The sequence below is a fragment of the Cygnus atratus genome, chromosome Z (genome assembly GCF_013377495.2).
Source record: "Cygnus atratus isolate AKBS03 ecotype Queensland, Australia chromosome Z, CAtr_DNAZoo_HiC_assembly, whole genome shotgun sequence".
Classification (NCBI taxonomy): domain Eukaryota; kingdom Metazoa; phylum Chordata; class Aves; order Anseriformes; family Anatidae; genus Cygnus; species Cygnus atratus.
Genome location: NC_066396.1, coordinates 48,789,614 through 48,810,219, shown reverse-complemented (window position 1 = coordinate 48,810,219; position 20,606 = coordinate 48,789,614). Strand labels below are relative to the sequence as shown.

The 20,606-nt window shown below is 40.7% G+C and overlaps 1 protein-coding gene and 1 non-coding gene across 2 annotated transcripts in view; both read left to right on the top strand.

Moving 5' to 3' along the window:
* The first annotated feature begins 10,653 nt into the window (after positions 1–10,653).
* Positions 10,654–10,724, top strand: TRNAG-GCC (transfer RNA glycine (anticodon GCC)). Its single transcript has one exon. It is a non-coding gene; the product is annotated as a tRNA-Gly (tRNA).
* Positions 10,725–12,531: 1,807 nt separating this feature from the next.
* ROR2 (receptor tyrosine kinase like orphan receptor 2) overlaps positions 12,532–20,606 on the top strand; it is a 151,335-nt gene continuing 143,260 nt past the window's right edge. The window contains exon 1 of the mRNA XM_035569352.2: positions 12,532–12,811. Within this exon, the coding sequence (XP_035425245.1) occupies positions 12,715–12,811 (97 nt within the window). The 5' untranslated portion in view covers positions 12,532–12,714. The remainder of the gene's footprint in view (positions 12,812–20,606) is intronic.

The window sequence follows — 20,606 nt, the reverse complement described above, 5'->3', positions numbered from 1 at the left end:
AACCTTGTGCTCTAATGTTGACATTTATCTATCTAACATAAGAATAAATACCCACTATATTACACAAGTAGCATAGATATACAGTAGGTGGGAGAAACATTTGTTAGGACAAAGTCCAAAATCCCCCCAATTTTTTGTTCCTTTTTTGCTTTGGAAGCTGGCTTTTTAGGCTAAGAATGAGGCACTGAATAAAGAACATTTGAGTTTGCTATCAATACATTGATGTTTTTGTACTGTCGCTTCATCGTTACTTTTTAATAAACAATCTTTTTCTCTTATAAAATTAATCAGTATTCTATAAAGATGGAGAGAATTGAAAACTGAAATTGAAGTTTGGTCATTGATAAAATTGAGCAAAATATTTGAGTTTTCTACTTTGATTTATTCCTTTTGTGTACATTTCTGTACAGTTATATGGAAGTTTTGACAATTACACGTAGCTACATTGAACCCAAATAGAAGAGGAAATAAGTGCATGCCAATCAGTAGGATAGATAGGGTGACACAAGTAAAGTTCAGATGCATTTTTTCTTCTGCCAGCAGAACAGTTCAACATAGCATCACCAGAACCTTCACCCTTGGTTAATACTAACACGTCCCTTCAAAAAACCAAGTCTGTTTTTCATGATTTGCAGTGAAATCTATACTCTGAAAAGTAATACTGAACATGACTTATAATAGTAAAAGAAATTAAATTTGCATTTTCTACATCCTCAGTTCAGTCTAAACTCTGTTGTATTCATAATCAAATCTGGATACTCCATTTCTTGTGACACTGAAAAACGTTTGTCTATTGTGGTAGTATATGACATTTCATTGTAGTCATGAACTTTTTCATATTTTTCTTTATGTATTAATAATTGTACCAATCTTGCTGTTTAAAGAAAGATGATTTTGGGAAGCATCTCAAAAGGCCGTTCCTGGAAGTGTTCAAGGCCAGGTTGGATGGGGCTTTGAGCAACCTGGTCTAGTGAGCGGTGTCGCTGCCCATGGTGGGGGGTTTGTAATTAGATGATCTTTAAGGTCCCTTCCAATCCAAACCATTCTTGATTTTGCTTCATAGAATCATAGTACATCTCAATCGCTGGTGGCAGAGTCTAATTTTGCTGCTACTAGAAAGTTACTAGAAAACTTCCACTGAATACAATTAATAAAAGACTAACAATACTGGATCAGACTGAGGTCTGTCTGGGCCAGGAACTTGTTCTTAGATTGCTGCCTACAGCAAGTTATTGAAAAACTTTAAGAAAGAGGGCTTTACCTCCATTAAGGCCATTCATTCTGTTTCTTATGATCTTGATGGTCTTGAACATGGAAAAGGAACCAACAGACACCAGACTACTTTAATGGTCAAATCCTGTAGTGCTAGTGTTATTTCTTGCCTTATTGTCACAGTAAATAATTCAGAATACATTTTACTATCCAAACTATCTTTTTTTTTTTTTTTTTGTAGTTCTTTCTATCTTTGGAGGTGACATATGCTGTCTAGTAAGATGCACTCTCATGCTTCCATATCACTCTTTAAATCTCTTTGCATCTGGTAAATATACTCACTGATAGATTTTAATTTATATTATTTAATTTATCAGCAGAGAAACAAGGCCTTTACCTTCATCACCCTTGTTGCTGAGAGACAATTACATCAGTGGTTCTTAAAAGTCTGAGTTTCAACAGGAGAATCACAAGGTCATCTTAGGCGGTACACAATGCTTTCCGAAGACTTTCTCATGGCTCTGGCAGAGGTGGTGTTGCTCTGTGCTGATAGTACAAAGGAATAAAACTTTATATGCAATGTAAGACCTGTATTCAGTGCTGCCATCCAGAAGGCCACTACATGTGATAAATCTCAGTGCAAGACAAAGTCTTACATCTCTTGAAAGCAGAGTAAGAATTTCTCCGAGTTGTCTTTGCTTTAGTGTTTTGCAATAACTCCATTATTCTGTAGTGGGTAACTATTGTTACAAGTTGTAGGGTTAGAAATATGACCTGAAAGCACAAACTGAAATTGTGCAGAGTCAAATATTTACTTTTTTTTTTTTTTAAAATTTCTTTTCCCATGTATTCAACAATTACTGTAGCTCTCAGGATGTTAGAACTAACGCAGATCAAGTTTAGCAGAGAAGGCTTCACTGCTTAAATAGAGAATGAAGAATTTTCATAAAGATGAAGCTAGTCTTCTTGAAGCACAGACTGAAGAAAAAGTTTTCTGAATTTTTGTATCCTGATCTGAGGTGCAGGTTTTATTTCTTATACTCTCACAATTTCTATAAAACTTTGGTCAATGTCCCCATGGGTTTAGTTTCTTCACCTCTAAAAGTAGCTAACACAGGTTCTTTAACTTAAGGTTGCATATGTTTGTTTCCATAAGATTTTGAAAACCTCTGAAGCTGTAGATTATGTAGTACAAAATATTTATTATAAGACAAATCTCTACTTTCAAGTCTTATTTCCTCAGAATGTGTGCTATGTAGTTTACAGTAAAGCTTTAGATCACTTTGGGAAACCATTGTTTGATCTGAACTCCTCCACAACTTCTGGCAGACCTGTCTAAGTACCAAATTGTTGTAACATGCATGTTTATTGATAGCAAAAATGTTTAGGTAAGTTTAAATATTACAGGCTGTTCTGTATGTTGTGATTATCAGTGTATGTGTTTTAGACAGAAAAGTTTAAAGCATGGTTTAATAAGACAGAATAAATCTAGATGGAATAAAACTGATAGTATTATGTCATGAGTGCTAATGTAAATATAGTCTTCGTGTTGGAAAATCGTGAAAGATGACCCGATAAGCAGATACATATTGGAAATTATTCTGCTAATTGGCTATGCATTTTTCTAAAAGCTCAGTGCCATCAATTGCACCAAGTTTTCCTATATATGGTAGTCCTAAAAAATGTTAACTGTAATGTTTAATCCCTTTGTTGGAAGGTATGCATGTTTTTGTTTATATAGAAGTTAGTTACATTACTTTTGTTAGGCATGTCTGATTAAAATTTGCCAAGAAGGTTGTAGAATAGTTCCCATGTGGATACTAAGTTTCTTTTTATAACGTTTCAGATTTTATTGTTTCCATAAGTTTTGAACTTTATTCATTCCTTTGTTTCAAGTCTTCCCAACAAATTTTAGTTATGATTGTTCAAATCTTCTTTATAATATATTGCATCAGATTTTAAAGCAAATGCTGACAGCAGCAGTATTATATACCCTACATACCAAGCAGATACCACATGGTTTCAATAACAGGCACCCCTGTTGAGTGTGGATCAAATCAAAATCCTTGCATAGTCATGTAAAATGCACTGATAGAAATCTGTCTTTAAGTCTGCTTTTTCATTTTAAAAAGTGGATTCTTTTGGAGTTTATCCTACCAGCATACAGGTATGTAATTCCCACTAATGCTAATGAAAGTTGAAAATGCTATGGTTTCCAGTAGTCCTAGAAGTCAGCTTGACCTTTTTTACAACTAAGTAAACAAAACAAACCCCATGGAGTTTATTGTAGGTGGTAGGAAGGCTGACTTGAAAGTCTTAAACATCATAGTCTTGTTGTTATTACTATCAATGCTAAAGAGATAAAGTTTTAAATAGTCTTTGGCCTGGGATTCTTACCAACAGTTGTTTCTTTTCTGTTATTTAACATCCTAAAGGTAAAAACTAAAAACAAAGAGCAAATATTGCATTTCCAACAGTAGCATCAACTCAGTATTGTTGTATCTGAGGAATATATATGTATATTGCCTAAATTGTTGGATTTTTATTGTTGTAAATAAATGAATAGATAACTTTGTGAAATTCCAAATATAAACAGAAACTGGAAATATAATGGATGTGTGCAGAACTCCATTTCAAGTCTTCTTCTCTTTACTACATTATTGTTTCCTTTATTTTACTTTAGTGAATTTCTGCATTGCTTCCAAAGAATACATATATAAAAAAAGGGGGGGTGGGGGGGGGAGGGGGAGGCTTGCAAAATTGTAGATTTATAATGGGTGGTTGGTTGCAATAGAAAATCTTGTAATGTTCTTCCAACACTTCAATAATATATACACATTGGTATAAAATTATGTGTGTGGTACATCAGTATTAAAATGTATGCATACCCAATATACATTAAAAGAAAATCCATTCCTCCCCCCATTTTACAATGGAATAAATTATTTCTTATGTTTCAGTCATTCCTCCCATATACATTTGTTTGGTTAGTTTTATTTCTAGGGCCATGTGTGTCTCAGAAGCTGTTTGCTCTATTCACGTTCTTTTTCACATGAGCAGCCCTGTGCACTGTAAGTCACTATGTAACAAAAGTCTGCTGGTTCCTTTTATACCCTTTCAAAAGTACTATTTTCTATGCTGTCTCTCCCCTCTTCCTGTAGAATTAAAAGCTATACAAGTGTAGAAATGTGAAGTTTAAATAGACCACCTTCATGTGTTTTACATTACAGACTAACACAGGGGCTTTTCTGCTTAATCAGTCTATGCCTTCTCATCTGACTTAACTGCTATAAATATTAAGTACTTCAGAAACAACCACACACAGAAATAATATTATCTTGCATTGTCTTTATTTTTCCTATTATCCTTAACTTACAGACAGTAAAAGTGCTGTTCAGACTTTCCCCAGTTATCCTTGATGTTCCCAGAGGGCTTCAACTCTGAGTTGGAAATGAGCTGTTCTGTTCCTCCGCTTCCTATTTTTCTTAGTTGGGTTGATTCCTGGCACCGCATGCTGGCCTGTGCTTGCTGAGAACCTGACAAAGGACAGTTTTGCTCAGGGTCTGACTTTTGTTGGTCCAGCATTGCATAATGTTAGCTGTTGCACAAGGCAACGACTGGCATATGCTGAGGCCTTTTAGATGAACTCTTCTCCACAAAAACGGTACTGGTGCCTCAGAGATATCATCAAGTCTATGCAATAGCTCAGAGCATCTGAGTCTAATTTAACTGTGCTATTTAATTTAATTACAGATTTGTTGTAAGAAGTTAACTGCTGCTGCTGCTGTTATGGTAGCTTGGGAAAGAAAGATGTCAAGGAACGTTCATTTAAAAGGTTCTCATGAGAGGCAGGTAAACACTTGTGTAGCACTGCAGCTGATATTACACGAGTCAGGTAAACCTCCATCAAAACCTTAGGCTCAGCAGTTTCTGAACAATAAAATAGGATAGAAAACCCACTTTTGTTCCTATATATTGGTGATGTTACAGCTGTTATGGGAAAACAGTAGTGACTGATCTAATAATCCATCCTTGAGTCTTTGCTCGAAGTGAAGAAAGCAGACTGATCCCAGATCAGAGGATTTGACTCCAGTATGTGGAAATTTGGTTGCATAAATGGAACTCAAACCAGGATGCATGTTCTTAGAATCCCCGATGTGAAATGGATATGATGCCACCAAAGTAGCTGACCAGGTATAAAAAATCTGTTTCCCTAAAGGGCGAAACAACATACTTTCCTTCAGTCCCTTTTCTTCTACCTGTGAAATATAGGGAGATAAGACTTTTTCATTCAGGAGAACTATTTAATGTATTCCTGGGCTGATGCAATTTCCTGTCTTCCTTGGTGGATCAGACTGAGCTTGCAGTTTAAACCTAAGACTAAGTAGGAATCTTTTTTTTTTTTCCTAATTATTGTTAATCTCCAATCCTGTCATGTCTCTTTTGTGAATGAAAGGCACAGAATGTCAAAGGGGTGATAATGAAGGGAAAAATGAAGGGAAATGAAGGGAAATTTCCCTTAATGAAGGGAAATATATGCTTAGATAACTTCTTTCTGTTTGTAGAATTTGAAGACCATAACTGTATAGATGAGACAGGATGATTACTTATTTAAAACTTCACTTTAGTAACAACAAAAGTTATATAAGAGGGACAAGAAAAATGTAGACTGCTTTTTATTGTTGTGTAGTGAACAGCTGTTCAAATTGTTCTGATTCCAGTAAAAGGGAACAAGAAGAGGTAGAAATTGTCTTTAAGTGAGCAGAAATATTCCATTGTTCAATTTTGTTGTTGTTGTTTTTATTTATGGGACTGGTACATAGACCAAGAGAAAGTGAAACAAAAGGACAATGGGTATAAAATGGGTAGCAGTGTTGCAAATCAAAACCAGCTGAACCAGTCATAGTGCAAGCTTGCAATTATATGTAACAAAAAACGTATTTTAAAATAATTTTACTTGCTTTTTTAATAGAAGAGAACTTCAGTGGCCCATGTGGGACTTTGGGACCCAGATGATGTTTTCATTCCAGCTGACTGGCTTTACATATCTCTCTGGGGAGAAAAGGATTTATTTAGTCTTTAAAATGTTTTAAATGTAGAATTCTTTGTAATCATATCTTCCTTGGTGTATTTTAGTCCCAAGTCTTTATATATGCTGCCCATTAATTTTGTGTGTATATCTGCTAAGCAGTTGTATTCATGCTTGTGTTCAAGTTCACGTCACTCTCAGGTTCTTACTCAGTAAGTACAATGGTCTGTGAATGCTACAGAATAAACTATTTGCTCAGGCACAGACATTTGAAAATTCATCAGTACGCTGAATTTACTTTTCACAAGTGTGAAGTTCAGAATGTAGTTGGGAGAATGGAAAAATGTGGCAGACTGTCTTCCTCAAAGTGTTATAGACCAAAGGAAAAACAGTTGGGATCATATACTGAAAGCCAGCAGCACTCATCTGCTCTGTGCCATCGAACACAGCAACACCGAATGAATTTTACTTGTAAACATGTTCCCATTACTCTTTGTGTGTTATCTTTGAAGTTCTTCCCATGGTAGCTCTTGCTCCCTTATGTGTGTATGCCATATGTGCCCCTGAGTGTGGGGAGAGAAGAATGAAGGAGAGGAATTTCACTTTACCACATTATGGATCCCTGGTGCAGGACTGCAGAGTATTTAGCTTGGCTCTCTTGACTAAGTTTGTTGTCCATTTCAGGGCTGCTTTGTGACTGCAAAGGCACAGGAATTGCAAGAAAATTCGTGCTTGTGGCCTAAGCAATAAGAGCTGCCTGCTTCTAGTTTTTGACAGATTTTACCTCTTTCTTGAGTATATCCATCTATTTTTTTTTCAAAGCCAAGGCAGTCTTTGATGCACTTTTGACAAGCTTGTAATGAGATGTCTCCCATCTGGAGAACTCTTAAGTGCACTTGGGAACACAGCATACAAATTCTGATCCCTCTTTGATGTGGCCCTGAACCCGGTGTGCCAATGTTGAAGACAGCCTCTTCTCTAGCTAAGGCTAGTTTTAGAAAAGAAAACAAAACCAACCAACTAAAAAAACCCCTGCCTCTCCCACCAAGCACTGCCTCCCCCAGCTCCCCACCCCCACCCAACAAAAACAGACTTTTTTTTGAAGTTGGTACCCTTTGGTTGCTGATTTTTAAACTCCCATTTCAGTTCAGTTTTGGACATTTTGATGTCTAGATGCTGACCTTTCAAAATAAAACAATATATAGTTTTGTGCTTACTTGGAAACCTTTGATTTATTTTCAAATTGAACTGTACTTTATCCCGTCTTATGTACCACTCTGTGGTGTTTACATCCACTGACAGTTTTCATATCATCTTGACTGGAGTAATGAATTTTCAGTGTTGCTTTGCGTGTACTGCAGTACTTAATATCTGAGTACTTAATATGCTGAGGTTTTGGGTAACGGACTTCTAGTTCTGTATGAACTCAACAAGTAACTTAGGTGATTAAGGACATTTAGACAACTTCTTTTTACTTTGAAATCTGCCAAATTTCTGATTGTTGGTGTTCCAGCTTGACAGCCAGAACAAGAAGGACATTGTTTTGAGATTTATCTAAGTTAAATAGTTATGATTTTAATTGTTTGCATGTTATTTACAGGACTGGCATTCTAGTGCCAGGATGATGGCTGACATTAACTACTAAAATAAATTGAAGTATTTCAGTACAGCTTACATCAAATGCTAATGACAATTGCATGAAAAAAGAACCTCTGTTTTATTTTGGGGGTATGAAAGGCCAAATGCCAAGTTCACTCTTTAGTGTAATCATAATGACTTCAAGGATTAGTTTAGCTCTAAATTAAATTGATTGATTCAGGCATTCAAGCTATTGCTTAATTCGTATAAAAGAAATTACATCCTGTTCCTTATTCACATTCTAAGCTTTAATAAGTCTTTCGCTAATTGTTTTACCTGTAGGAATAACTGATAGAGAAGAGAGATGAAAATTCCTGCTCCTTTCAGTTTCTATGACTGAGGGGATTGAGAAGGCATCAGTCTAAAGACATCATATGTTTCTCAGACCTTCAGGAGGGTATGATTTTACTAGTCAGGAAAATCAGCTCTATTTTTGTGAGTGCATCCTACCTCATGAAATAAATGAAAAGCTGAGTTAATGCTTCTTTTAGTTCTAGAGATGAGAAATGCCCTTGATGATCTCCATTTATCGAGAGTGATGATTACATGAATGCTTGTCAGATCTGCTTATTCTGTGGGGGGCCAGCTTCTGTAGCAATACTGTTTGATACATTTGTGTGTGTTGAGGTGCAAACAACAGCAAGAAGGGAGATGAATTCTGTGCCTGTTTTAAAAAAAAAAAAAAAAAAAAAGGAAAAGGTGAAATATTTTCTTCAAGATATGTATTGAGGCTTACTATTAGTACACATATATGTATCTCAATATAACTTATATCTAAATCATCATAAATAGTGATCTAAAAGCATGGTTCAAAAATTATACTACTTTGTTCCTATAAGAGGAAAAAGTTTTCTGTTGAGTGTTTAACTTATTTTTTGATGTAATTTTCATAGTTGCTGATTTCATTAAAAATATCAGAAATGTGCAGGTATGAATGTGAGAATAGCATATATAGCACTGTTCTCTGAGTGACTTCTCCAAAATTGTTTTTTATTAAGTGATTCTCTAACATTTATCAGTGTGACCAGTCTCATGGACTTCCTGTACCTTGGTCAATGTGCTAGCCATTTAGCTGGACTTCTTATGCCTTTTAACCAGATACTATGGGATATACTTCTCCACTGTTGTAATAACAATTGTAGAAGAAAAGCCAAAAGCTAATCCTGCAAACATGGAGCATATAAGTAATGTCTGCAATAATGTTTTCTGTGCTGCTTACATCATAGGAATAGAAAGATCAGGTGTGGAATTAGTTTTTTGAATAAAGATAGTGCACCAGTTAAAACTTATTTGAGCTTGTAAAATGACTGTGGGAACACTGTCCTTGAAGCTCAAACCACGTGAGAACTTACATTTTCTTTAAAGTGTTTTCATTATGTTTGTTACGAAAGCAGACACACATGGCAAATGGAATTCATCCAAACTCTATCAGGGATTTCCAGGCAAGCTCAGGCCAAACTCCAGCTCTCCCTGTTGCTCTCAGCTACGCCTATCAGGCACGTACCATATGGTCATGCAAACAAATACGTGCACAGCTTTTTCTTTGTCAAATAGTGACAAAACAGTTTGGGACCATATGCTACAGAACACAAGCGAGCACTCTAATGGCTTACATGAGTAGGGTGAACCAACTCAGAAGAAATGTGCAATTGTCCATCCTTCTCTTCCCACTGTACATGTCTTTCTACAACACACAACAAGAATTCATACTGTGGTTTCTTCACTCTAGTGACTTCATCTCAGTTCTGCCAAGTGATTCTCCCTGCAAATGTGAAATATGAAATGATAGCTTCCGTGGTCAGTGACAAAATCTTTTGTGGCTGCGAAGGAGGCAAATTCCGAGTATCTAACTTGTTCTGGTAATTTGGCCTTCATACATAACATAACAATCACTCACAAATGAAGTCTCTATCAAATGCTAATTTGTTCCCAAGTGCAAAAAAATTATTTGTATCAATATCCTAATTATTTTGTGAGTTTATTTATTTATTTTTATGAGAGCAGGAATAAAGAATAAGGCAAAGGAGAAAGAATGCATTCAACTGCAGGTCTAGTTACTAATATTTGCCCCCCCCATCCATGTAACCTACCAAAAGGAATGCAGTATCCTATAACTAGGAAGTAAGAAACATCCTGGCTACTTACCATCAGTGGCAAATGCAGCTTTATTTTAGAGAGGAGCAGAAGAGTGTATAGTCTTTTTGTTATCATCAGCTTGTGCACTGCATATGCTTCACATATCATTTTACGTGGCTGTGCAGGCTTGCTCATTTCCCATGAGATCAGGTCTCTTCACCTCTGTAGATGATATTTATGAAGTGTAAGGAAAAAGCCATCCAGATACCTCCTACAGGGCTATTTTTAATTTGCAAAGCTTTGGAACAGTTTGGAGGAAAAAATAAGTTAATATCATGGAAGTGTATACAATACAATGTATTTACTGAAGAGATCTAATGTCAGTTGAACTAATAGCTTCCTTTAAAGCGGTTTTCAAAACGAAAAGTTTATACTAGATCTCATTCATCTGGACTTGAGTTAAACATCTCATATAGCTCCAACAAGAAGTTACAGGTTAAGATGAAGGTGATTCATAGGCTGTAAATTGGATGAGGAGCTGGCAGAAGAGAGGGAAAGGAGAAATTTTGAATTTGAAAATATTAGGTGGAAGAATGCTCTTCATCATTTATCTCTCATATGAAATAGAGGATGTTGTTGTGTGCTTCTTTGTTCATTTGTTTGTTTTGTTTTTGACACATCAGGGTATGTTTGAGCATGCATTGGTGGTTCAGTGGTAGAATTCTCGCCTGCCACGCGGGAGGCCCGGGTTCGATTCCCGGCCAATGCAACATCCTTGTTGGTTGGACTGTAGATGATCATGGAGGTCTCTCCAACTTTAACAATTCTATGATTATCAATGTACATCTAAGTGTGTTTTGCTGACACAGAACCATTCTTGATAAAAGATGGAGCAGTGTAACTTTTCCAACATAAAGTTCCTATGATCTTACAAAAAGAACTGAACTTGAGAAGTTGAGATATGAAGAGAAAAAAAAAGAGGGGTGAAGGGGGAGTGCCAGGCTGGACTGACACTTGATTTAGTTCACTGCTGTTAAGGAATATACTGGAACCTCTAAAGACAGAGGATGTAGATTTCCTAACACATCATAGCATATCTGTTAAGCGGAAAGGTGCTGTAATCATCAGGGCGTATTAGCCTTTTTAGCACTGAAAGGAAAGTGCAAGTGCTTTGGAAGAGAAAGCATGTCTAATATACGCAGAGCTTTAGAAAAAATCAATCAGATTTCCAAAAGTGCAGACAAAAAAGAGAAGGGGGGGGGGGGGGGGGCGGAGGTGATCAAGGAGTGCAGAGTTCGTTCCAGAGGAAATTTGACAATTTAAGCTTTAGTGCAGCAAAATAAAGGTTGAGGGGTATTTCTCTTTCTATTTCAATAGAAAGGGGAAGTGGGAAGATACTTAAATGAAAAGATAATAGTGGCACGAGAGGCAAGGAATATAAACTGATCATGAATAAATTTAGACTGGAGATTGGAAATAGCTTTCTAAGCATTGAAGAGGCAAGGTCTGGAGCAGCCTTCTAATCAAAAGGGTGGAAATCATTTTTAAGAAAGAAAGTCCTCAGTACTCTTAAGTTTGGTTTCATTTGTTTATGAAAGGGATTACAAAAAGTGTTGTTGTGATGGCAAGGGACTGGATTCAGCCAGTCCTACATTCCTACCAAAACGGGATCAGGACCTTCCTTTGTCATCTGTAGGTGCCAGAAGAATTTTCAAGGTGGAACTGGAGAGCTGAGAGGGAAGAAACGAGATGCAAAAGCAAGAAGAGAAGAGTATTTTGTAGCATTTTCTTGTGTTTGCAATAAAGAAATTTAATGTAAAATAGCTACCACTGAAACATGTACATTTAAAGCTTGATGGGGGGAAGTTGTTAAGAGATTTGTATATATTTATACATATACTAAGAGCATATATTCAGCATTACTCGACATCACATCCTTAGTATCAAAGTCTAAAGCAAAGGGAAGACTGTATTTGTGAAGAAGACATCTGACTAAATTTGCTGTTGATTTATAACTTTAAAAGTACGTCAAATTAAGACGCGCCTTTTTGGAGCTCGTGATGCAGTTAACAGACGCCTGCTCCCGGGTCTGCGTTACCTTAGCGTGCTGGTTTATTTGAACTGCAGAAAGCATAAACTAAAAAGGATTTAGGAAAGCATATTCAAATCGCGCTTACGGCGTCCTTATTTCCGGCAATAAATCATTTTCTGAAATGTTTTGAAGCCTTACTGGGGGCAGAGGGCTCTCCTCCCTGCTCGGGACGGAAAGTAAAACTTAACTCCGGCCGTCCAGGGGGACTGGGAGCGGCGGCACTCGCCCCTCGGAAGGGCCGCGGCGCTTTCCCCCTGCCCGGGGGGCTCGGGACAGCGGGAGCCGGCCCGGAGGAGGGGGCAGCCCCCGGCAGAGGGTGCCGGAGCGCAGGGACCGTCCGCCCCTCGGCGCCTCTCTCTCCCCTCCCCTGTGTCGGATTTGTCCCCGGTGACGTTGGGATGCTGGGGAAGGCGGAGGAGGAGGAGGAGGAGGAGGAGGGGGAGGAGGAGGGGAGAGGAGCGCGGCTCCCTCCGCCCCCAGTCGGGGACAGTCCGCTAGCGGCAGCGCAGAGCCGGGGCGGCGGTGCCGGGGACACCCGCTGCGCACCTCCCCGCTCCGCACCGCACCGCACCGCTTCGCACCGCACCGCTCCGCACCTCTCCGCGCAGGGCAGCGCAGCGCGGCGGCACCGCTCCGCCCGCAGGGAGCCGGGCTCGCTCCGGGCAGCATGGTCCCCGCGGCGGGACCGGCCGGGCGGCGGGGGGCGGCGGGCCGCATCCTCACCCTGCTGGCGGCCGCAGCCATCCTCCGCCTCCGAGCCGCAGGTAAGGAGGGGATGCGCCGGGGGGGTAGAGGGAGAACCGCCGGAGTGGGGGACAACGCCGCCGCCACCGCTTTTTGGGAAGGGGGTCTGCGGGGAAAAGGGGAGGGGGGCTTCCAGGGGAACGTGCTTGTGCGTTTGGGACCGGAGGAGCCGCCAGCATCCCCATTTGGTGTTGATTAGTTTGTTTTGGTGTCCCTCTTTCTTTCTCTCCTTCCCTTTTTTTTTTTTTTTTTTCTCCTCTCCTCTCTCTCCTACTTTTTCTTCTCTCTCTCTCTCTTTTTTTTTTTTTGGTTCTTTGCAAAATGGAAACCCGATGTCGACTCCTTACGAGGGGGGCGGCGGTGGCCCCTCTCGAGGAGGGCTCGCCAAAAATTCACCTTCCCCCGGTGCATCCCCGCGCCTCGGCCCCGCTCCGGCGGCGGTGTGCGCTCCGTGCCCCCCCCCCCCCCCCCCCCCGCCGCCGCCGCCGCGCACCGGAGCTGGGTGGTGGCGGTCGGTGGGAGGGGGGAAGAGGGAGAAAACAAAGGAAAAGTTCGGGGTTTTGTTGTTGCCGAGGGTGGATAGCAGGGAGTGGAGCCTCCTCCTTCAGTCTGCCCGCCCTCCAGCCCTCCCCTCGGAGCGGTTATAATAATGTGTTATTATTTGGGACGTTGAGTGTTGCCAGAACCTCAGCGGGAACCAGGGGGAGGGGGGGCCGGGGGCTTAAAGTCGAATGAGCGAGGGGCAGCCGCCGCGCTTGCAGCCGACGGAGGCTCAGCAGAGACTCCTTCTGTGTGTTGCCCAGCTCGGGAAGGTCCCATGTCCCTTGGGTACCTGGCCGACCCTCGGGGACGGAGGAGGTCTGCCTTTGGGCTCGGGAAACGCTAGGACTCGGTTCAGCGAGCTCCGCGATTGTTTTGGGGGCTGAATAAGCTGCCCTTATTAACATCTGACCTTGCGCCGCGGCAGCGGCAGAGCGGCTGCTGAACAGTTGCCAGTTTGTCCGGCACCTCCGAGGCGAGCGCCGTGATTTATAGGGACCTTAGGGAGCGTGTGGGGTTAGAGAGCCGCGATGGTGTAAGAGTTCCTGTAAAAGAAGCCGCATAACTTTTTTTTCTTCTTTTTCCTTTTTATTTTTTTCTTCATTTATTTATTTACTTATATTTTAATTATTTTCCCCCTTCCTTCCACGCACGCCTAAGACGTGTGATGTTCCACGCAGAAAGGGGGGTGGCTTACCCTTTTCGTTTTCCCCAGGATGTGAAACGCGCTGGGGGGGGGGTAGGAGCTGCCGGATTCAGCTCTTTGATCTTTCCTAAAACCATTCGCTCCAGAATTGCCCTCTCCCCTTTCGCGGCAGATAAACCTTGCTCAGAAACTCCTTCCCGGGGCGCTTCGCCTAGGGACTGAGGGCGAGGTGAGAGGAGGCACCGTTTCCATGCCGGGCTGGAAACCCTTCCCCTGCTGTCCTGGCCGGGCGGGCGGGCGAGCAGCGCCTTCCTCCCCCGCCTTTCCCGGCCCTGGCTTAATTGCACCGAGGTGCAGGAGGAGACCGATGATGTCTTTAAGGAAAAACAGTGATGCTGCAGATTAGAGGGGACTTGTTAATCAATTGCACGTTTGAAAGGGCTTTTCTTCCCTTTGTTGCTCTCTCTAATCCATTTACCTCTCCCCGGGAGGTGACAGATGCCTATATTTCCTGTTATTCAGCGCCGGGGTCCTAGGTCTTGCCATTTGTTGCCTTACCGTGAAGGGAGAGGGTCAGCAGAAAGCTAGAGGTCTGGGGGTTTTCCGGGGGGAGGGTGTCACCGCTCGCGGATTTGGGGTCAGTTCCCGTCGCGTTTATTTTTCCTAGCGCCTTTATTGCTCCTTTGAAGGGGGGGACCGCTAACAAATTGCGCGGGCTGCCCCCCCATCCTCCCCCCAGCGGGGTCTCGGGAGGGGGGTCTCCTGAGGCAGAGCTCTTCCCTCTCCCCTCCCTGCCTGCCTTTTTCCCACAGAAAAAGCCCCGAAACGCCGTGCACCACGGACGGCGGCGCTTTCCTGCTTCTCCTGCCTGTGCTCGTCACCCGTGGGCACCCCACGTCGGGGAAACGTCCTGGGGGCAGTGCGCGACCGCAAACCGGCGCCGCAGGGGGACGCGTACACAACATTTGTGTATGTCTCCTCGTTCTGTGCTGCCCTGAAAGTGGGCTTGTGCTGGTGGTCCCAGCCAGCTGCGGGAAGCGTGGGCTGGCAGTGCGGCTGGGGGCTCCAGCGGCTGGGGGCGTCGCAGCGACGGATCCTCGAGGGCTGCTGTCGTTAAATCTGTGCTCCTCTCTCTAATTAGACTCGCTTAACGGCGAACAGAGTGTGTGTTCGCCCACGCTTAATTTCGGTGTTTATTTTTGAAAAAGGTTATTTCAGTCTTTTCTGGGCTCTCTTCGGAATACGACCGAGTTACCAAGGGACAGAGACTGGGATGTTGGTTTCCTGGAAGTGTCGGTGCACGATGTGCTCCACTTCCAGGACACGCACTGCGGTTTACTTAACTTGTTTCATGCCTTTAGCGTTAAATAGGAATTTATTCGACCTGAAGTTAATACTCACGTGACTCACAAAGTATGCAGAACATTGTGTTTAAAAAATAAATAATTTCTGTCAACAGAGTGTCTGGGAACGAAAACATAATGGTAACTCTGTGCTATGATTTTGCAAGCCCTGTGGTGTGTAAGCTTCTATCCAACATTACAAAGAAAAAAACCAACTCATTTCTTAGAGTACAGTGTTAGTGGAGAAATGAGTAAAGTACAGGTTACTTCTGAGCACTTTTAAATGCCTCACTACAAAAAGCTGTAAAATTTAAAGTTGCATGGGATTTAGCTATAGCCCCCTCCTGACTTTAATAAATGAGATTCAGCTCTGGAAAGTGTACTTAGGTCACCTGGTAAAAGTCTGTGCAGCTTTGAATACAAGGAATCTTCACACAGTTTTTTAATAAATGGCATTGACTACGCAGACTACTTCAAGCATGGTCAAACTTTAATCCAGTTTTTCTTGCGTTAATTAAATGGTTAAGCAATTCAGTGGTGAAGTTTATCCTAGGGTCAAGGGTTGACACCGAAAGATTTTTCCCCTGGAGTGTCTTGATTATGTTAAGCGTTTGTAATGGAATTGGTGTTTTCTCCTTAATCTCTTTTCTGCTGTAAATAGCATAGAAATGCAAGATGCAGGGAGAAAAGGACCAGTTGGCAGACCAGGCAAATTCGTCCTATTTAGTTAGCTTCCAATTCTTTGCAGGAAAGCTGATCTTTTTCTACACTCACTGCACTTTGTATAAGGTGTGAATGGCTTCCAGAACTGTCGTTGGCATAGAAATATATTTGACCACTAATTAGGAATCAGACGGACAGGCTTAACCCACTAGCCAATGAGAATGACATTGAAAAAGGAAGAATGGTAATAGGTACTCTCTTTCGCTTGATAGCCATGTGGATATTCTGTATATAAGACTTGCGTCCTCCTCACGGTTTCGCTATTTTTTTCAAAGCCTGAAATTCACATTTTGTGTTCAATGAAAATGTCATCTAGAAGCCATCAGCACCTGAGGTCTTTAATCACACTTTTGACCGAGATAATTTATTTTTCAGATCCTCTTTTTATTATTTTGAACGTTGCAAGCAAAGCAAAAATATGAAGCTAACTCCCTTCGGTTTTCGTACATAAATCTTTCTGTAGATGTTCTCTGCTGCGTTGTGCGGTTGCTCAGAGGAAAGAAATGCTACTTAGAGTATTCCATCTAATTTATAGCATCTGTCACTATGTTCTCTGTGCGAAGGATAGCTTGCTTTTTAAGTTTGTTTATTCATTGTGAGGCTGTTGCTTTGTAAAGGAAGTTGTCATTAGGCTCAGCATGTCTGGAAAGTATGCAAGTCCTCAAGTCTTCTAATCCACTGACTACAAAGTAGTTAAAGCTTCAAAGAAAAGAAACGACAGGATTTTGGTGCACTGAAAGAAGATGCATTGTTTGTTAATCCTGCTTTTTATTGTTACTTATACTGCAGATTCCTGCAGCATTGCTAGTAACCATTCTGGGCAAACATCAATTTAACTTAAATGATTGCCTTTCCTCTTGGTTTTGTCTAAACGTGTGAGTGGTTTGGAGTGATCAGCCCCTTTTGCATTCATTTTTTTCCAAGCCTTTGCCATGCACTTATATTCATTTACAAACGTCCAGCTAGATAGTTTTTCTGACACTCTCCACGACCTGACCCACAACTAATATTTTTCTCCTTCCATCTGTTTGCCCTCTTCAGCTACTTTGGGAAAGAATTTCCATTATTTTCTGAGCTATGTTGGTTGATGATCTGTTTTTTTGGAGATGAAAATGGCGGTATATGACTTTCCTGGTGGCAGTAAGAGACATTTTACAGAAAATCAGCATGATCCCTTACCTGTAGAGTATGTCTTTGCCTTTTAACTGGTAGTGGATAACAGGTTTAATTTAAGAACACAAATCTGTGTTACAATTTCAGTGAAAACAAGAAATCACAGTAAAAAATGCATTTTACTAGCTGTACATGGTTATTGTAATGGGGATAAGTAGATGCATCCCACTTGCTGTAGGCTTAGCTAGCTCACCAGGTGCTTCACAAGGGTCTGAAGCAATTTGCAAAGTTTGTTGAAGAAGTAGTGTGGATATCCTATCAACAGCTCCTGAGCTGGTTTAAGATTAGTTTGTACCTGCATAGGCTGTTGTGTGCACTGCTTCCTGAAACAAAGGGGCTTCACTGCTGTCTGCTGATTGAATTGTTCTTCATTTGTACTGATGCTTTCTGGTTTTGCCACATAAACTGTCACAATGCATGTGCATCTGTGATGGTAAAGAAGTGTGGTACTCAATAGCAGATCAAAGAGAAAGGATAAAACGATATTGCTGTTTCAGTAGAAGGTATTTGAAGAATGAGCATGGTCTTATGTATCTGTTTTCTCTGAGTTCAGGACAGAGCAGACAGACATCACTGACATCCCCTCAGAGTGTTGTTAGTGTGCAGTATCACTGGCACCTGAAGCTCTTTGATTAGTTAGTTAAATCAGCAAGCTCTGATACTCTACTGACAGGGGAAAAGGACTCGGCAGTAGTGAAATGCTACATGGGCAGAGGAGAACAGAGAATTTGCATGATGAAAATAGACAAGACCTTTTCAGTAAACGCTATGTTGCTTTTGCTGGAGCAACAGGAAGATGTTTTGTGGTGGTACTGCTTGCAGGAAATGCCAAGTGAAATTAATGGGAAACTGTTCCAGACTCCAGTGTCCCCAGTATCTGGTTTTAAAAGCTGAGTAGCCCAATCAGGCACTTCTATTGGGTCTCCATAGGTATTTTGTCACTGAGCTCTACATCAATTTCAAATGGCACCCATGCATCTAAGTATAATTTTAGATTTAATAATTCCTCTTCAGGTGATGTAAACATTTAAAAAGAAACTACAAGCACACATTTGATTCTCTCTTGAAAGAAAAAACCCTATGTACGTACCATCACATCTGTGAAACCTCTACAGAATTTAGATTTCTTCTGTCTTCTAATTGCTCTGCTTGGACTTTTCCTTTAATATCCGTAGAACAAATGTTTTATTCTGTAACTCCAGGTTATTGCCCCTTGTCCTCAACAATACTGCTCTAGGATGTTCATTCAGCAGTTCATCTGGTAAGTATTATTTCAAGAAGAAGTGGCTTCTGTAACTGTTTTCCTTGCTTTTGGTAGTTTAACACAACCACTCCCCAACCCCCCAGTTAGTTCTCCAAAAATTATGAAGTTTCACTTTTCAGAATGATGTACATGACTGCCCTGTTTAATCATAAATTAAATGATTAAAGAAATAATTCCTTACCAAAGTATTAATACAGTCACATATCCAAGCGTAGAGTAGATAGAGGACAACTAGCTCACAGCAATAAGCAGTAAGATTTTTTTCCATGTTTCTTAAGGAAAAAAAGATAAAAAGAAGAAAAGCTATGTTGTAAATAGTAGAGTTTGATTTGTTGCAGTCAAATGCAGAAACACTCTCTTCTACATTACATGAACTGTAAGCAAAAAGAAGGTCATCGTATGCAAGTCTAAAAGAGGAGTCACAGAGCTCTACCCAAATACAAACTACCAAGACTGGCAGACTCCTGCACAAATGCAGGATCTTTCTTTGCTTCTTGTTGACAACAGCAGAGGTAGGTCCCAAACCTGTAGCTTGGGCATCTGGGAGTCACCACAGATTTTTCTGAAGAACAAAATTCATGAGCAGAGAAAGAAAAATCTTAGTAGGGGGTTAATTCAGAGCAGTGCTCAGTCATTTGAGTTGTCATTTACAGTAAAATGTTAGAATTAATCATTAAAATAAATATTTTTAAAGAAATTAATATTCCACTTTTAATACCCTTAACAAGCTGTAACTATTGTACTTCTTAATTGCATATGGACAGACACCATTCATAACTAGCAGGACTGCTGAAAGAAGTTGCCTCCTTCCCCATCTCCAGTTCTTCATCTTTTCCTTCCTGCTGGTTGTTACCGTCTTTTGAGATCTTCTGTCAGAGCAGTGGGTGCGCTTTCAGCACCTGGTTTCAGTCAATGTCGGCAAAATCCATTCACTTGGTCTAAACTAAGATGGTTGATTTCATCATTGATGGACACATGAGCTCTCATATGAGCAAGCACTGACAACGGGCCAGAGGAAGCTGTAACTTTTATAGTGCTGGTTACCAGGCTGGGGTTTAGAAGGAGGTCACCAGTTTCACTGTCCAGTTTAGATATGGCAGACTTTGGTAAGAACATTTCACTGATTAGCTGGGAGAAGGATGGGAACTGTGGCAGCAGTAGCATCTTCCAACAGCAGAAGTAATGAATCTCCATTTAGTTCACAACACTCTGTCACACACTTTCCTCAATTCTTCCTTCATGCTTTATAATTGCTTCTCATAAACATTTGCAAAACTAATCATTATCCTTCCTTGGTGTGATGTCTCCAGAAATCCCTCATTTAATGGTTAAACTAACTGTGTGCTGTCATGCTGGTCACTATTGTCTGTTTCTTTGTATGCTTTGTCTTAAATTTATCTCATATCACAAGCTATTTAATACTTCATTGACTAACCCTGGTTAATTACTGGATTTCCATGAGGGTTCAGGTGTATATAAAGAAATAACAAGCTGTTACTGGTACAGTAAGTCTGTGTGAGAGAGAGACAGTAAAACTAGCTGTCTGTGGGATCAGCAGTGCTGGCACAAGGGAGGGAGTGGGACCGCAAAGTTGGGGGCAGGAGGGCTGAGTCACAGCAGTGCCTCCTGGGATCAGGTGAGGATGCTGTGGGACATCCTCACAGAAGCTCTCTTGGATGTAGAACAAATAAAGGTTTGAAGAAAGAAGAACAAGACATTTCTGCAAGGCAAAAGGCAAGAAGGACAGTACTAGAAACATTCATCAAATTTATCTGGATTTGTATGCGTCAAAAATATTGCTGGATAGAGCAAGATCAGAAAACAAAAACAATATGAATAGTACTACTTGACAGACCTGGACTATAACAGCTGAGTTACTTTAAAATAGGTTCTGTGAATTTCTTCTATGAACCAGTAATAATAATAATAATAAAAAAGTTGTTTGAAAGCTTAAGAGACCCTGATGATGTATAAAATCTTCTGCACACTTGATCACCGTAAACTTTTAGAAGGAAGTTATATGATGGAAAGAACATGTTGAGATTTCATAGTGTATAAAATGAGTGCATAATCTAGGAGAAAATTTGACAAGCTTTTCCTGTAGCTACTTCTAGTGTAGAAGACGA